The 19,638-nt window shown below is 35.2% G+C and overlaps 1 protein-coding gene across 1 annotated transcript; it reads left to right on the top strand.

The window, feature by feature from the left end:
* The first annotated feature begins 17,488 nt into the window (after positions 1–17,488).
* LOC136805140 (alpha-1B adrenergic receptor-like) lies at positions 17,489–19,367 on the top strand. The gene is made up of 2 exons (XM_067061707.1): positions 17,489–18,322; positions 18,716–19,367. Exons 1-2 carry the CDS (start codon positions 17,714–17,716, stop codon positions 19,076–19,078), a joined length of 972 nt encoding a protein of 323 aa, XP_066917808.1. The 5' UTR covers positions 17,489–17,713; the 3' UTR covers positions 19,079–19,367.
* The last annotated feature ends 271 nt before the right edge of the window (positions 19,368–19,638 follow it).

Below are 19,638 nucleotides of genomic sequence, written 5' to 3'. Positions count from 1 at the left end.
AAGCGACTGGGTTCTAATGTTTATGTATTGTTTATAAATATGGTTGACAGTTGATTTTGTTGGGACGCTCGAAAAGCTCATTTAATATTCATCCTAAAACTGTATGAAAAAGATGAAAGCGAAAAGGAAAAGGGTTCTAATGTTTATGTATTGTTTATAAATATGATTGACAGTTGATTTTGTTGGGACGCTCAAAAGCTTATTTAATATTCATCCTAAAACTGTATGAAAAAGATGAAAGCCAAAGCGACTGGGTTCTAATGTTTGTGTATTGTTTATGTATATGATTGACAGTTGATTTTGTTGCGACGCTCGAAAGCTCATTTAATATTCATCCTAAAACTGTATGAAAAAGATGAAACCGAAAGCGACTGGGTTCTAATGTTTATGTATTGTTTAGAAATATGGTTGACAGTTGATTTTGTTGCGACGCTCGAAAGCTCATTTAATATTCATCCTGAAACTGTATGAAAAAGATGAAAGCGAAAGAGACTGGGTTCTAATGTTTGTGTATTGTTTATGTATATGATTGACAGTTGATTTTGTTGCGACGCTCGAAAGCTCATTTAATATTCATCCTGAAACTGTATGAAAAAGACGAAAGCGAAAGCGACTGGGTTCTAATGTTTATGTATTGTTTATGTATATGGTTGACAGTTGATTTTGTTGCGACGCTCGAAAAGCTCATTTAATATTATCCTAAAACTGTATGAAAAAAGATGAAACGAAAGCGACTGGGTTCTAATGTTATGTATTGTTTATGTATATGAGACAGTTTTATTTTGTTGCGACGCTCGAAAGCATCATTAATATTCATCCTAAAACTGTATGAAAAAGATGAAAGCGAAAGCGACTTGGTTCTAATGTTTGTGTATTGTTTATGTATATGATTGACAGTTGATTTTGTTGCGACGCTCGAAAGCTCATTTAATATTCATCCTAAAACTGTATGATAAAGATGAAAGCGAAAGCGACTGGGTTCTAATGTTTATGTTTTGTTTATGTATATGATTGACAGTTGATTTTGTTGGGACGCTCAAAAGCTCATTTAATATTCATCCTAAAACTGTATGAAAAAAAAGAAAGCGAAAGCGACTGGGTTCTAATGTTTATGTATTGTTTAGAAATATGGTTGACAGTTGATTTTGTTGCGACGCTCGAAAAGCTCATTTAATATTCATCCTAAAACTGTACGAAAAAGACGAAAGCGAAAGCGACTGGGTTCTAATGTTTGTGTATTGTTTATGTATATGATTGATAGTTAATTTTGTTGCGACGCTCGAAAAGCTCATTTAATATTCATCCTAAAACTGTATGAAAAAGATGAAAGCGAAAGCGACTGGGTTCTAATGTTTGTGTATTGTTTATAAATGATTGACAGTTGATTTTGTTGGGACGCTCAAAAGCTTATTTAATATTCATCCTAAAACTGTATGAAAAAGATGAAAGCGAAAGCGACTGGGTTCTAATGTTTATGTATTGTTTATAAATATGGTTGACAGTTGATTTTGTTGGACGCTCAAAAGCTTATTTAATATTCACCCTAAAACTGTATGAAAAAGATGAAAGCGAAAGCGACTGGGTTCTAATGTTTATGTATTGTTTATAAATATGGTTGACAGTTGATTTTGTTGGGACGCTCAAAAAGCTCATTTAATATTCATCCTAAAACTGTATGAAAAGACGAAAGCGAAAGCGACTGGGTTCTAATGTTATGTATTGTTTATGTATATGATTGACAGTTGATTTTGTTGCGACGCTCGAAAGCTCATTTAATATTTCATCCTAAAACTGTATGAAAAATATGAAAGCGAAAACGGCGGTGGGTTCTAATGTTTGTGTATTGTTTATGTATATGATTGATAGTTAATTGCTGCGACGCTCGAAAGCTCATTTAATATTCATCCTAAAACTGTATGAAAAAGATGAAAGCGAAAGCGACTGGGGTTCTAATGTTTGTGTCTTGTTTATAAATATGATTGACAGTTGATTTGTTTGGGACGCTCAAAAGCTTATTTAATATTCATCCTAAAACTGTATGAAAAAGAGATGAAAGCGAAAGCGACTGGGTTCTAATGTTTTATTTATTATTGTTTATAAATATGGTTGACAGTTGATTTTGTTGGGACGCTCGAAAAGCTCATTTAATATTCATCCTAAAACTGTATGAAAAAAGATGAAAGCGAAAGCGACTGGGTTCTAATGTTTGTGTATTGTTTAGAAATATGGTTGACAGTTGATTTTGTTGCGACGCTCGAAAGCTCATTTAATATTCATCCTAAAACTGTATGAAAAAGTGAAAGCGAAAGCGACTGGGTTCTAATGTTTATGTATTGTTTATAAATATGATTGACAGTTGATTTTGTTGGGGACGCTCAAAAGCTTATTTAATATTCACCCTAAAAACTGTATGAAAAAGATGAAAGCGAAAGCGACTGGGTTCTAATGTTTATGTATTGTTTATAAATATGGTTGACAGTTGATTTTGTTGGGACGCTCAAATCAAAAGCTCATTTAATATTCATCCTAAAACTGTATGAAAAAGACGAAAGCGAAAGCGACTGGGTTCTAATGTTTATGTATTGTTTATGTATATGATTGACAGTTGATTTTGTTGCGACGCTCGAAAGCTCATTTAATATTCATCCTAAAACTGTATGAAAAATATGAAAGCGAAAGCGACTGGGGTTCTAATGTTTGTGTATTGTTTAGAAATATGGTTGACAGTTGATTTAGTTGGGGCGCTCAAAAGCTTATTTAATATTCATCCTAAACTGTATGAAAAAGACGAAAGCGAAAGCGACTGGGTTCTAATGTTTGTGTATGCTTATGTATATGATTGACAGTTGATTTTGTTGCGACGCTCGAAAGCTCATTTAATTTCATCCTAAAACTGTATGAAAAAGACGAAAGCGAAAGCGACTGGGTTCTAATGTGTGTATTGTTTTAAATATGGTTGACAGTTGATTTTGTTGGGACGCTCGAAAGCTCATTTAATATTCATCCTAAAACTGTATGAAAAAGATGAAAGCGAAAGCGACTGGGTTCTAATGTTTATGTATTGTTTATAAATATGGTTGACAGTTGATTTTGTTGGGACGCTCGAAAAGCTCATTTAATATTCATCCTAAAACTGTATGAAAAAGATGAAAGCGAAAAGGAAAAGGGTTCTAATGTTTATGTATTGTTTATAAATATGATTGACAGTTGATTTTGTTGGGACGCTCAAAAGCTTATTTAATATTCATCCTAAAACTGTATGAAAAAGATGAAAGCCAAAGCGACTGGGTTCTAATGTTTGTGTATTGTTTATGTATATGATTGACAGTTGTTTGTTGCGACGCTCGAAAGTCATTTAATATTCATCTAAAACTGTATGAAAAGATGATGACACCGAAAGCGACTGGGTTCTAATGTTTATGTATTGTTTAGAAATATGTTGACAGTTGATTTTTGTTGCGACGCTCGAAAGCTCATTTAATATTCATCCTGAAACTGTATGAAAAAGATGAAAGCGAAAGAGACTGGGTTCTAATGTTTGTGTATTGTTTATGTATCTGATTGACAGTTGATTTTTGTGGACGCTCGAAAGCTCATTTAATATTCATCCTGAAACTGTATGAAAAAGACGAAAGCGAAAGCGACTGGGTTCTAATGTTTATGTATTGTTTATGTATATGGTTGACAGTTGATTTTGTTGCGACGCTCGAAAAGCTCATTTAATATTCATCCTAAAACTGTATGAAAAAGATGAAAGCGAAAGCGACTGGGTTCTAATGTTTATGTATTGTTTATGTATATGATTGACAGTTGATTTTGTTGCGACGCTCGAAAAGCTCATTTAATATTCATCCTAAAACTGTATGAAAAAGATGAAAGCGAAAGCGACTTGGTTCTAATGTTTGTGTATTGTTTATGTATATGATTGACAGTTGATTTTGTTGCGACGCTCGAAAGCTCATTTAATATTCATCCTAAAACTGTATGATAAAGATGAAAGCGAAAGCGACTGGGTTCTAATGTTTATGTTTTGTTTATGTATATGATTGACAGTTGATTTTGTTGGGACGCTCAAAAGCTCATTTAATATTCATCCTAAAACTGTATGAAAAAAAAGAAAGCGAAAGCGACTGGGTTCTAATGTTTATGTATTGTTTAGAAATATGGTTGACAGTTGATTTTGTTGCGACGCTCGAAAAGCTCATTTAATATTCATCCTAAAACTGTACGAAAAAGACGAAAGCGAAAGCGACTGGGTTCTAATGTTTGTGTATTGTTTATGTATATGATTGATAGTTATTTTGTTGCGACGCTCGCAAAGCTCATTTACATTTCATCCTAAACTGTATGAAAAAGATGAAAGCGAAAGCGACTGGGTTCTAATGTTTGTGTATTGTTTATAAATGATTGACAGTTGATTTTGTTGGGACGCTCAAAAGCTTATTTAATATTCATCCTAAAACTGTATGAAAAAGATGAAAGCGAAAGCGACTGGGTTAACTGGTTCTAATGTTTATGTATTGTTTTATAAATATGGTTGACAGTTGATTTTGTTGGGACGCTCGAAAAGCTCATTAATATTCATCCTAAACTGTATGAAAAGAGGAAAGCGAAGCGACTGGGTTCTAATGTTTGTGTATTGTTTAGAAATATGGTTGGACAGTTGATTTGTTGCGACGCTCGAAAAGCTCATTTAATATTCATCCTAAAACTGTATGAAAAGATGAAAGCGAAAGCGACTGGGGTTCTAATGTTTATGTATTGTTTATAAATATGATTGACAGTTGATTTTGTTGGGACGCTCAAAAGCTTATTTAATATTCATCCTAAAACTGTATGAAAAAGATGAAAGCGAAAGCGACTGGGTTCTAATGTTTATGTATTGTTTATGTATATGGTTGACAGTTGATTTTGTTGCGACGCTCGAAAAGCTCATTTAATATTCATCCTAAAACTGTATGAAAAAGATGGAAAGCGAAAGCGAAGCGACTGTGTTCTAATGTTTATGTATTGTTTATGTATATGATTGACAGTTGATTTTGTTGCGACGCTCGAAAGCTCATTTAATATTCATCCTGAAACTGTATGAAAAGACGAAGACGAAAGCGAAAGCGACTGGGTTCTAATGTTTATGTATTGTTTATGTATATGTTGACAGTTGATTTTGTTGCGACGCTCGAAAAGCTCATTTAATATTCATCCTAAAACTGTATGAAAAAGATGAAAGCGAAAGCGACTGGGTTCTAATGTTTATGTATTGTTTATGTATATGATTGACAGTTGTTTTGTTGCGACGCTCGAAAAGCTCATTTACGATTCATCCTAAAAACTGTATAAAAAAGATGAAAGCGCGAAAGCGACTGGGTTCTAATGTTTATGTATGTTTATGTATATGATTGACAGTTGATTTTGTTGCGACGCTTCGAAAAGCTCATTTAATATTCATCCTTAAAACTGTACGAAAAAGACGAAAGCGAAAGCGACTGGGTTCTAATTTTGTGTATTGTTTATGTATATGATTGGATAGTTAATTTTGTGCGACGCTCGAAAAGCTCATTTAATATTCATCCTAAAACTGTATGAAAAAGATGAAAGCGAAAGCGACTGGGTTCTAATGTTTGTATATTGTTTATAAATGATTGACAGTTGATTTTGTTGGGACGCTCAAAAGCTTATTTAATATTCATCCTAAAACTGTATGAAAAAGATGAAAGCGAAAGCGACTGGGTTCTAATGTTTATGTATTGTTTATAATATGGTTTGACAGTTGATTTTGTTGGGACGCTCGAAAAGCTCATTTAATATTCATCTAAAACTGTATGAAAAAGATGAAAGCGAAAGCGACTGGGTTCTAATGTTTGTGTATTGTTTAGAAATATGGTTGACAGTTGATTTTGTTGCGACGCTCGAAAAGCTCATTTAATATTCATCCTAAAACTGTATGAAAAAGATGAAAGCGAAAGCGACTGGGTTCTAATGTTTATGTATTGTTTATAAATATGATTGACAGTTGATTTTGTTGGGACGCTCAAAAAGCTTATTTAATATTCATCCTAAAACTGTATGAAAAGATGAAAGCGAAAGCGACTGGGTTCTAATGTTTATGTATTGTTTATAAATATGGTTGACAGTTGATTTTGTTGGGACGCTCGAAAAGCTCATTTAATATTATCCTAAAACTGTATGAAAAAGATGATTGAAAGCGAAAGCGACTGGGTTCTAATGTTATGTATGTTTTTTTATAAATATGATTGACAGTTGATTTTGTTGGGACGCTCAAAAGCTTATTTAATATTCATCCTAAAACTGTATGAAAAAGATGAAAGCGAAAGCAACTGGGTTCTAATGTTTATGTATTGTTTATAAATATGGTTGACAGTTGATTTTGTTGCAACGCTCAAAAGCTCATTTAATATTCATCCTAAAACTGTATGAAAAAGATGAAAGCGAAAGCGACTTGGTTCTAATGTTTATGTATTGTTTATATGTATATGGTTGACAGTTGATTTTGTTGCGAGGCTCGAAAAGCTCATTTAATATTCATCCTAAAACTGTATGAAAAAGATGAAAGCGAAAGCGACTGGGTCTAATGTTTATGTATTGTTTATAAAATTGTTGACAGTTGATTTGTTGGGACGCTCAAAGCTTATTTAATATTCATCCTAAAACTGTATGAAAAGATGAAAAGCGAAAGCGACTGGGTTCTAATGTTTATGTATTGTTTATAAATATGGTTGACAGTTGATTTTGTTGGGACGCTCGAAAAGCTCATTTAATATTCATCCTAAAACTGTATGAAAAAGATGAAAGCGAAAAGGAAAAGGGTTCTAATGTTTATGTATTGTTTATAAATATGATTGACAGTTGATTTTGTTGGACGCTCAAAAGCTTATTTATATTCATCCTAAAACTGTATGAAAAAGATGAAAGCCAAAGCGACTGGGTTCTAATGTTTGTGTATTGTTTATGTATATGATTGACAGTTGATTTTGTTGCGACGCTCGAAAGCTCATTTAATATTCATCCTAAAACTGTATGAAAAAGATGAAACCGAAAGCGACTGGGTTCTAATGTTTATGTATTGTTTAGAAATATGGTTGACAGTTGATTTTGTTGCGACGCTCGAAAGCTCATTTAATATTCATCCTGAAACTGTATGAAAAAGATGAAGCGAAAGCGACTGGGGTTCTAATGTTTGTGTATTGTTTATGTATATGATTGACAGTTGATTTTGTTGCGACGCTCGAAAGCTCATTTAATATTCATCCTGAAACTGTATGAAAAAGACGAAAGCGAAAGCGACTGGGTTCTAATGTTTATGTATTGTTTATGTATATGGTTGACAGTTGATTTTGTTGCGACGCTCGAAAAGCTCATTTAATATTCATCCTAAAACTGTATGAAAAAGATGAAAGCGAAAGCGACTGGGTTCTAATGTTTATGTATTGTTTATGTATATGATTGACAGTTGATTTTGTTGCGACGCTCGAAAAGCTCATTTAATATTCATCCTAAAACTGTATGAAAAAGATGAAAGCGAAAGCGACTTGGTTCTAATGTTTGTGTATTGTTTATGTATATCATTGACAGTTGATTTGGTTGCGACGCTCGAAAGCTCATTTAATATTCATCCTAAAACTGTATGAAAAAGATGAAAGCGAAAGCGACTGGGTTCTAATGTTTATGTTTTGTTTATGTATATAATTGACAGTTGATTTTGTTGGGACGCTCAAAAGCTCATTTAATATTCATCCTAAAACTGTATGAAAAAGACGAAAGCGAAAGCGACTGGGTTCTAATGTTTATGTATTGTTTAGAAATATGGTTGACAGTTGATTTTGGTGCGACGCTCGAAAGCTCATTTAATATTCATCCTAAAACTGTATGAAAAAGATGAAAGCCAAAGCGACTGGGTTCTAATGTTTGTGTATTGTTTATGTATATGATTGACAGTTGATTTTGTTGCGACGCTCGAAAATTCATTTAATATTCATCCTAAAACTGTATGAAAAAGATGAAAGCGAAAGCGACTGGGTTCTAATGTTTATGTATTGTTTAGAAATATGGTTGACAGTTGATTTTGTTGCGACGCTCGAAAGCTCATTTAATATTCATCCTAAAACTGTATGAAAAAGACGAAAGCAAAAGCGACTGGGTTCTAATGTTTGTGTATTGTTTATAAATATGATTGACAGTTAATTCGGTGCAATTGTTTTGATTTAGCCAATTAGCGCGCTCAAAAGCTCATTTAATATTCATCCCAAATCTGGAAGAAAAGTTCAAAGCGGTGCGCCAACCTTGGCAGATTCTCTTCTGGTGTCATGGCCTTTAGATTTAATACGTCGCAGAGTATCAGAATATGCTTGGAAATTAGTGATGCAATGCAAATTTTAGTTTGTCTTCCTTTTATCTTGTTCTCTTTCATTTTTTAAAGTTATTAACGGCTTAATAATTTCCTAGGTAACAATGAATTGTATAGACTTTTTCCTAATCGCGGTACCATTTTGACTCCAAACATTAGCAGTGAATACGTTACGTAATGATTCCAAACAAATAGCAGCATAAGAACTTGATAGCGGATCATTTTCCGCCTGCTTAAGATTTCTTATCTCCTTTTGTTAAACAAAGCGTCTACACATCAAGCCTAAAAATACAGATACAATCATTAGGCTGCCAAGTTCGAGAATGTCAAATAACCAAACGACTTACAAATAAAATTTGTAAAAATTATAATAAAATTGTATTTGTAAGTCGTTGAATAGCCTAATGATTGTGCATGTGTTTAGCTTGGCTTGCAGACACGTGCGTGGCAAAATTAATAAAGACTAATGACAAGTCGATAAATGTATTGAGAAAGTCGATATAGAGAGAAAGTCGATATATCTATTGGGAATGGCTTGTAAATTGTCTTTTCACAATTAGAGTGCTCCATACTTCCACAGAGCGAATTATTTTGTTAACAATAATTTTCAAATTACCGATGTAGGTACGGTATTGTGTAACTATGACTCGATCTTTCTCATTACAGTATTACCATCCGAAAATTAAGACTTTAAAACCCTAATATTCTAGAGTCCTATACTTCCACTGATACACACCAGTAAAAGCAAGTAAAAAATTTGACTATTTAACTCATTGGATCATTTTCTTATTTGCTGACGTATTTAGACCAAATTTGTAAAATATTCGGCGTATAAAAACTTTCCTTTCATCGACCTGTCAAGAGAACAGCCGCCATCTTAAATTTGACATGGGTGGTTAGTTTTTCTTGGACCCATCACAGTGAGCAGTCACTATTTCAAACTAGACGTGGATGGAAACCCTTTATCCGGCGCCCACCTAGAAAGCTATTACAAAAATCCCAAATGATTTGGACTCGAACAAGATTTTGATTCCAAGAAAACTGTTGTCCTTTTTAATTCATTTTCGTCACCATCATTAAATAGGCAAAAAATAATGGTCTTAAACTCTTTTTCGTTCTTTATGTTTGTATAAACTAAAAATTTTAATACTTCCATTGGGCCATTTTATTTTATTTCCATACAAGAGGGTGGATGAACATTTCCAGGGGGTAGTCTGAGTAGAATTTCCAGGGAGTCTGTCTAAAGGAATGGGTTTTTATTTTTCCAGGGGGTAAAAACTTGTTTTTAAATCTCCAGGGGTTTCAGCATGACTTTAGTTCGTCCACCCTCACTTAAAAGGTCGGAAAATAATTTTTCTAAGGGTTTATCTGAAAATTTTACAATTTTCCAGGGGGTAACCACACATTTCAAAGAATGTTTTCGAGATGCGAAAAAGTTCGTCTACCCCCGGAGATTTTTAATGGAACAACCCATTTTCCTTTTTACTAAAGTATTTAATTTGTTGATAATTTTATGTTTGCTTCAGAAGTATTTCTCATTCAATTTTAAAAATAATTTTATCAAGTTTATAAACTCTCGTGAGCCTTGTTACAGAGAGCTAAAAAGTCATCTATCTTTACTAAAGAAGGGGATATTTCGAACGGTAGATTCAACCCTTGTGGAAAATTTGATCACTTAAAGGAAAGCAAAACCACAATGAGGCTGTTCTACCATTCTGCCATTATGCTACCCATTTCCATATTAGGTATCATTGGAAATAGTTTATCTCTATTTTGCATTTTGAAAACCAATCGTAGAGGCGTCCAACGAGTATCTCATCGACTTTTATTGGCATTGGTGATATGCGATTTATTGACGTGTCTACTTATATTACCAGCTAAAAGCATCGTATATTTTGCTACCCCTACTATGACAATTAAACCTGTTGTTGTGCTCTATTTAGACGCCCTTAACGGTTATTGGACAAACACTTTAATCCTAGCTATTGCTTTGAATCGCTTCATCCATATCAAATACCCTTTTTCATACAATGGTATCGTTACGGAATCAAGAACTAATATGTTGATCATTTTCATTGAGATCTCAGGACCCATTATAACAGCTTTCGTCTTCTTAGTTGATATTGACGTCTTTGGTATCTGGTGTTCAATTGTATGCACTGCACAGTATTCTGTTCTCATTATATTCTATGTGTTGATCATAAAAGAAGCTCGTGCCTCCGGAAGAAGGGTTCGAGATAGGGGTAGGGTCAATAAAGGGCCTGGAACTAGTAATCGAGACAGTGGAACACGGAGAGCTACACTTAACGTTATTATGCTGCTCAGTATAACATTCTCGTTTCAAGCATGTTTATATTTTATGGTGGTCCGCTTCGCGTTCATTCAAACACAGAAGAATCTGGATGGAATTGACATCGGTGCGAGAATATTTGAATTGAATTGTTTAGCGAATCCTTTGCTGTATATCCTTAGAAATCCTTCGTACAAAAGAGTCATTCTTCGCCTCTTGAGGTTGAATAGAGTATCGCAACAACAAAATGCGCGAATTGAAATGAACAAAAATGGGCATAGACCTTAAATCGCATTGTTCTCGAGTCAACCTTAATTAAGCCATTTATAATCATTACAATCAAGTGATGACCTAATCTCACAGAATCTCACGACCTGACCTGATTGTCAGCCAAAACATTAAAAACTGCTTTTTGCTTGAAGCGACTGGGTTCTAATGTTTGTGTATTGTTTATGTATATAATTGACAGTTGATTTTGTTGGGACGCTCAAAAGCTCATTTAATATTCATCCTAAAACTGTATGAAAAAGATGAAAGCGAAAGCGACTGGGTTCTAATGTTTATGTATTGTTTATAAATATGGTTGACAGTTGATTTTGGTGCGACTCTCGAAAGCTCATTTAATATTCATCCTAAAACTGTATGAAAAAGACAAAAGCGAAAGCGACTGGGTTCTAATGTTTGTGTATTGTTTATGTATATAATTGACAGTTGATTTTGGTGCGTTTGTCTTACTTTAGCCAATCAGTGCGCTCAAAAGCTCATTTAATATTCATTATAAAAGTCGATATATGTATAGAGGAAGTCGATATAGAGAGAAAGTTGATATATCTATTGGGAATGGCTTGTAAATTGTCTTTTCACAATTAGAGTGCTCGATACTTCTACAGAGCGAATTATTTTGTTAACAATAATTTTCAAATTACCGATGTAGGTGCGGTATTGTTTAACTATGACTCGATCTTTGTCATTACAGTATTATCACCCGAAAATTAAGACTATAAAATTAAAACCCTAATATGCTAGAGTCCTATACTTTCATTGATACACACGTGTGAAAACAAGTCGAAAATTTGACAATATCAACTCATTGGATGAATTGCTAATTTGCAAAAATATTCGGCGTATGAAAACTTCAAAATAGATGATACTCGAATTTCCGGCGAAAAATGAATTTCAAGTTAAATATATCTAAGGAAGAATTAAACCTAGATTTCTATATCATTTTTAGTATATCATACCTGGTGTGGTTTGACCCATAATAGTTTTTGATTTGGTTGGACTTTTGCGATCCTTCTTGCCCTTTTTGCCTTTTGGATTGTGTTTTTGTGAGTCACTGGCGCCACTTTTTCTTGCTTGCTGTTCTCATGGTTCTCCTCTTCTTGGACGTCGTACGCCGCCTTCAAAGGAATAGAAAACATAATCATTTTGAGATCACGGAAGAAAAAGCCCCTGCTCAATGCACTTTATATAAACCCTGGGGTCAGTTTCTTAATCTTGGCCCAGCAAAATTAAAGTGGTCGGTCCCCAAGAAGCACGACTCAACAATAGCGGTGTAATGCATCGAGAGTACTAGATCTAACTTTCCTGAACACCTGTGATGTAGAGCGCTATTTGACGTCAGGGTTTTTGAAGGTCATTGCCCCCCCCCTTAGCGGCAAGCCGTTCAAGACGAAATTGCCCGATATAAAATGGTAGATGCTGGGGATGAGCTGGAGTTTTTATAAGATACTTCACTAATTGGTCAGATGACGCGTTCTTTAGAAAAAGTAATGAAATTAATTTAACGACCAACCAAATCACATAAGAGCTTGTAAAAACTCCAGCTTGTCCCAGATGATGGCGGTGAAGGACTGTCAAAACAACCCTTTCAAGGAGAATGTGCTTGGTTCTTCTGTAAATGGTCTTTGAAACATTGGTGTGCAGTAAAAAGACAAAAATCAGGACGTTTATTGCTTGGCTGGGAGATGTTTGAGATGTTTAATGTTGACCCTCTGGATAGAATAATCGAATTATTGTATTAGTAAGCTTTTTTTGAACTAATTATTTTAGCGTTCCTTCCAAATTTTAGATTAAAAAAAACGTAATTTTAAATAACGTGCATCACTGCTACGACAATTCCTTATTTCTGATACTCCAACCTCCCACAATACAATATATTACAATATATTATCCAGAAAGCTACTAAACGCATCCTGCAACCCCGTCGTAAAGTAGAAAAATTAGTGACCCTTTTGAATAGCACATGATGAACTTGAAATGAAAAAGGACCGGAAAAGCATATAATGACAAGCGAATGGTGGAATAATAGAAATTTACATTATTCCCTCAAAAATTACATCGCATCCAATTAAAAGGTCGTGCCTAAATGTATGAAAAGCGTGATACACGAACAAGAAAATCTAATTATCCGTCTAAAATACGATTCTCTTACCTAGACTCAAATTTTTCATAGGCCCGATTGTAGCAAAACAAAACAACAAAAGATTAGTGCTCAGGTCCTAAAAAAAACCCCAGATATTCACCCAAGGAACAAGTGTGCCAAATTTTTAAGCCGAATCCGATAATTTTTGGAAGTCTCCAGGCTGCCCAAAAGATTTAGCCTCGTTTCGGCGAAAGCTCGTCCACAGGCCCCAAAAATCAAAGTTTTTGAACAATGGAATAGATATTCCAAGATATGAACCCAAGGAGCAAATGTGGAAAATTTCAGCCAAATCCGATGGTTTTTAAAGTCTCCAGGCTGCCCCAAAGATTTAGCCCCGTTATAAGACAAAGATAAATTTGACGTCAAACAGAAAGGTTGTGCAGAATATTCAATAAAATTTCAAAAATATGGAAAAAACAGCCAAATTTCAACCAAAAACGACATCACCTGGCAAGATCCTGATCCCTGATGAAGATGCGAGTGACAACAATCGATGTACCGAACATAAATGTATAACAGATGATGAAAAAATGAGAGTTAGATGTCATAAATGCCAACGAACGCTACATTATGCCTGCACTGGACTACCACCTTACCAGTTAAATATGTTTTTAAATAAAGGTTACCGAAAATACGTGTGTATAACTTATTGCTCTCCGGCAAAAGACCTCGATAGGAAAGTTCATAATCAGGCGGAAAGAATTAAATTGAAGCGTGTGAAAGCATAATGAAAGTTAAAAGTGAGAGCGAAAAAAGACTCAATACAAGCAAGCTAGATGCTGAATGGACCTAACTGATGATGAAAGTTAGATAGCAATGCGAGGAGAAAAATGAAAAAAATCAGTCAAAAAATATAGCATTTAGCGAAAATGCATAACGCAATAAATTCATCATTGATTGTTGATGGGGAGAGAGGGAAGGGTTGTAGGGAAAAAATAAATAGAAAGTTCTGGTTGCAAAAATCAGTTTTACTGATAATTGAATCATGCTTGATGGTGAGCATTGTCACGGGCGGGCCGCTACGGCTCAATAAGTAACTCCCGACTAAAGTCCTCAACAGCAATATTTATATTTGTCCCCGGATTAGTTCAGGATTCCAAGTTATAATTGGAAGGGAACCGGTTAGGTATTATAGAATTCAAAGTACGAGTAGAGACAAGGTTTAGATTTAATGCATTAATTCTTCCATAAATAAATAAATGTAAAGTTCACGTAAAAGTCTCTGTAATTAATTCAGTCCATAGTCCGTTTCTGCCATTTAACATTAACCCTCCGCTGTTGGCTCAGCGGAGACTCTGCTTCATTTCGTCCATGCCATTTCACCGTAACCCTCCGCTGTTGGCTCAGCGGAGCCTCTGCCTCATTTCGTCAGTACCATAAATGCGTGTAAGGATTAAATGAAGCAGAGGCTCCGCTGAGCCAACAGCGGAGGGTTACGGCCTCCGCTGTTGGCTCAGCGGAGCCTCTGCTTCATTTAATCCTTACACGCATTTATCTGCGTCATGTCACATGTGTTTTTAGTGTCAAACAATAAATCTCCCCAAATAGGGAGAACCTACCTCGTTCAGAGGCAGTTTGAAAGACCCCGTTCGTTTGTCTGTTTTTCGTATTTCGTTTGGAAATGCACAATATGTGCATAGTGGCTTTCCACAGTTCATCACGTGACCTTTGTTATCAATAATGTTTTTGTCTGAAAAACATAGAAATATAAGGAAAAACCCAATAAAAATTTCCGGCATTTTCAACCGGAAAAAAAAATTTCTCAAAAATCGAACTCGGCCATGTTTTGAGCATTGTGAATACGCATCTTTCGGCAAATAATCAGAAAAAACTAAGGATGGAAATTCGAGAAAATGTCAAAAAACCGGTTTTTCCGGCATATTTCCGGCATTTTCGGACGGAAAAACTTTTTTTTTTTAAATCGGGCTCCGTAACATTTTAGGTATTGTCATTTCGCATGAGTGTGCACAATCTCATAAAAAAAATAAAGTACAGCTCGAGAAATTCAAGAAATACTGTCTTTCCGGCAAAAATAGGTTGTTAATTTTCAAATAGTTCCGGCTTCAAAAATTAATTTTATTGAAAATTGAAACATGCTTGATGATGGGCATTGCTATTAATAATGTTTTTGAATGAATAAACAACGAATTATAAGGAAAAAGTCCAATGAAAATCTAGAAAAACGGCGATTTCCAGCATGTTTCCGGCATTTTCGGCCGGAAAAAAATTTTTCTCAAAAATCAGACTAGGCCATGTTTTGGGCATTGCTAATACGCATCTATGAGTAAAAAAACTATTGATGAAATCTCGAGAAAATGCCACAAAAAACGGTTTTTCCGGCATATTGCCGGCATTTTTGGCCGGAAAAAAGTGTTTCTCGAAAATCGGGCTCCGTCACATTTTAGGTATTGACATTTTGCATCAGTGTGTAAAATTTAATGAAAAAATATAAAGTACAGCTCGAGTAAATCAAGAAATACCGTTTTTCCGGCGAAAATGGGCTGCTCCACGATTTTTAGAAAGTTCCGGCTTCAAAGCTCAGTTCTATTGATGATTGAACCATGCTTCATGGTGGGCATTGTTATTAATAATGTTTTTGTGTGAAAAAACAACGAAATATAAGGAAAAAGTCCGATGAAAATCTGCAAAAACGGCGATTTCCGGCATATTTCCGGCATTATCGACCGGAAAGAATTTTTTCTCGGCCCAGTTTTGGGCATTGCTAATACGCATCTTTGAGCAAAAAATTAGAAAAAACTAATGATGAAATCTTAAGAAAATGCCAAAAAACCGGGTTTTCCGGCATATTTCCGGCATTTTCGGCCGGAAAGAATTTTTTTCGAAAATTGGGCTCCGTCACATTTTGGGAATTACCATTTTGCATCATTGTGCCAAAAATCAGAAAAAACTAATGAGCCAATCTCGAGAAAAGCTGGTAACAGACGGACGGACGGACGGACAAAAGTTAATTTATAGGACTTCCAGGTAGGTCCAACAACCCCGTGGGTAAAAACTAAAACCGCTTTTTTGGCAATTTTGAATCCTTTTGGTGGTGTTTTTAAAGCACATTAATGGTATATCAGACTAATTTTACCCTAAAAAAGTCGTTTTGCGGTATCGTTTGAAAACTACCATTTTGGTGACTTAGAAATACCTTTTCGGGGAAAAAAAATTCTTTGGAAGTATTTTTTTCATACCTCAAGCTACCTGAAAGTACCTGTAAGGTATCAATGAAAAAATACCTTATAGTTTTTTTTTTAAATTTGTACCTTTAAAGGGTCGTTCGTTTTGCGGTATCAATAAAATAAACCTTTAAAGGTACTAAATTGAACCGCTAAAACTTTCAGTGAACGGTTAGAACCTTTTTGATCATATCCTTGAACTAGTTTGGTCACATCGTACGAAGAGACCCCAATATCAACTATGTGCACAAGGCCTAAAAGATGGCGCGATCTAATCCGAGAAGACACAGTGATCTCACTTCTTACTGCTGAGCGCCGTGCCCGTGACAGAGAGAGGTGGAAAGAGCTTGTCTTCAAGAAGTGTACAAAGATCCTCGAGGGATTATGCACTTAAGTCAAGTAAGTCAAGATCAAGGACAACGTCTTTTCTCGAAAAGGGAAAAACTTTATCCCCCATCCACTACATTTTTTTCACTGAAAATTCGGAGGAGTAAATTCTTGTTGCTAAAGGCCTGATCACGTGTCGAAATCTCTCAATAATTCAGATGAGATGGAGTTTTTATAAGATACTGGCGATTTGAAGTAATAAAAATGACGTGTTCTTTAGAAAAAGCAACAAAACTGTTTTATTACTGATAAACGACCAAACAAATCAAATAGGAGCTTGTAAAAAACTCCGTCTCGTCCCCAATAATTGGGGAAGCTTTTCGATTTCAATGAAAAAGAAGAGTAGACGAATAAAGCACAAGAACTAACCCTTTATTATTTACGTTCCCAATTACTGGAAAACATGATTTTCATTTCTCACTGAGAATATTCATATCTTGTTACGAAAAACTTGAAATTAAATTAAAAAACTTTTCTTTCATAAGAAAAAAGCGATCATTCCAGATTATTTAGCAGGGTTCGAATGAAATCTACAATAGGCTTGTGACAAAAAAAGGCGAGCTGGTAATTGGGATTTAAGGATGAAAATTCACGAATTATGTACGATTGCAAAAGGTATTCTTTGACCGATGTGACCCAAAAAATACTTTTCAAAATTTAATCGTATATTTCGAAATTTGCTTTGGGAAACAGAAAATGAAAAGAAAGTATAGAAATGTTTTTGAAACATAGAAACAAAAGGCAGTAGCATGGTTCATAGAAAAGCCGCTAATAGAATATATCCGAGAATTGAAAAATTTAGATACGATATTAATTAATCAATCTTTTTTGTTATAGTTTGAGGGTGAAAATGGAATTTTGGGTTTGGGGAAATGAAATTTAAGCTTGTGGGAAATTCTGCAAGGAAGTAAACGACAGGCTGGGAAACCAAGAAAATTACGAGTCGAAACGTAGAACAAGAAAGGGAAAATAAAAAGGAAAGGAGTTGGAGAGATATTGAATCGCCGAAAAAATAATCAACTTTAAAAGCATCAAGCCAACCATCGACGATACGAAAAATCACCGAAATGGATAAAGAACTGTTTACAAATTTCATCATCTACATTGCAGTGACTCTTTCTATCTTGATTACTTTAGTCAACGTCATATGCATCACAGTCATATTAGCATGTCCGAAACTCCGCCAGAAACCGCCCATGGTGTTCATCGTCAACCTACTTGCCACCCATCTACTTCAGGGCGTTTTTGTGCTCCCTATATACGCTGTTAAAAAATCTAAAGATTATCCGTTAGATTTATACCCTTTCGTTTGTGATGCATGGCGGTTATCTTATATGCTTACGTTTTACGGCACGTGTATCAACGTATTACTGGTCGCCGTTGATCGTTACGTAGCAACCAAATATGCAATGTCAGCAAAAATCGTATTGACAACAAAGAGATGCCGCATCATATGTGCTGTTGCATGGATTTATATCACAGCGCTTTGCTTGATTCCATTCATCCCGTTAGAGCGCTCAAGATCGTTGAAGACTTCCAAATGTAATTACAATCAACCCAAGCAATGGACTATTTTTATGTTAATGGCAAATACGGTGGTCCCTTTTTTGTTGGTGACGCTTATTTATGCGTATATTATACAGATCTTAAGGCAAACATCATCTACCCTACAGAAGGTATGCATGCAAATTACACCCTGTCTCTATGGGCAAGTGGATTCTCTCCTCCAGTAACTTCCGAGGCAATAATTAATTTTATGAGCTGTCGATTATATAATTAATACTAATTTCTTCTTCACTAAAAAGATCACAGGCAGTGTTGAAATCGCCTAGGAAATGGGATGATACAGAATGGCACGAATATGTCATTGGAAAATTGGAGGGATTTTGAAATTTTACATCAAATGAGAATTTTTATTTGAACCTCAGTGGAAAGAAAGGAAAAGTTAGTCACCCCTTTTGAATGCTATGAAATATCTTAAAATCTTAATATCCTAACAGCCTGACCGAGAGATAGAGATGCACTTTTAATGAAAACAAATTATACTTAAAAACTCTTATTGTTTACAGGTCAATTCAATTCGTAACGAAACACCACGCAAAAAAATTAAAGGAGGTCAACCAAAAACATCTTCTCCAATCAACAAGAAATTGACATGGCTTACCATAAAAATCACACTGACCTACGGCGTGACGTGGCTTCCCAGTATTGTCTATTACAACATTGTCACCATCGCACCTGACACGTTTAGCGCGGAATTCTACGTGTCGGACACGGAAAGTTTGATCACGTTTTTCATCAAATATATCACGTTTTTCGATGCTGTTCTTGCGCCAATTATTTATTGTCATCAAAGTAGAGATTTCCGAAGAGCATTTCGTGATTTCAGAGCAAGAATAATGAGAAATTGGTACGCTTTTGGGAAGCAATAAACAGTGGCCTAAGCAAAATCTTTTGTATCAGATAAAAATGAACTACAAATAAGGCAAGATTCTTCAAATTTTGCAGAATTTTATTGAATTTTGAGACAGGAAAAGCCTGTTTTGTCACCGAAAAAGAAGTCCGGCTGGGAGGGAAGAACATAGTACAAGGTCTTTGAGAAACCTTTTCCATAAAGATGAATTTGTCGTGTCGTTCGCCACAACACCAGACCGTAACACGAGAACGTAACATCAGACCGTAACACGAGAACGTAACATCAGACCGTAACACGAGAACGTAACATCAGAGTAACGACGAGACCGTAACACGAGAACGTAACATCAGAACGTAACACGAGAACGTAACATCAGACCGTAACACGAGACCGTAACACGAGAACGTAACACCAGAACGTAACACGAGAACGTAACACGAGAACGTAACACGAGAACGTAACACGAGAACGTAACATCAGAACGTAACACGAGAACGTAACATCAGAACGCAACACGAGAACGTAGCACAACCACTTCAGTCTAAAAGGCTGCCAGCATCCTTTTGATTTGTTTTG

Source organism: Clytia hemisphaerica, unplaced genomic scaffold (assembly GCF_902728285.1).
Source record: "Clytia hemisphaerica strain Z4C2 unplaced genomic scaffold, Clytia hemisphaerica genome assembly, whole genome shotgun sequence".
NCBI lineage: Eukaryota > Metazoa > Cnidaria > Hydrozoa > Leptothecata > Clytiidae > Clytia > Clytia hemisphaerica.
The sequence above is the reverse complement of the archived record's forward strand: the minus strand, read 5'-3'. Positions and strand labels throughout refer to the sequence as shown.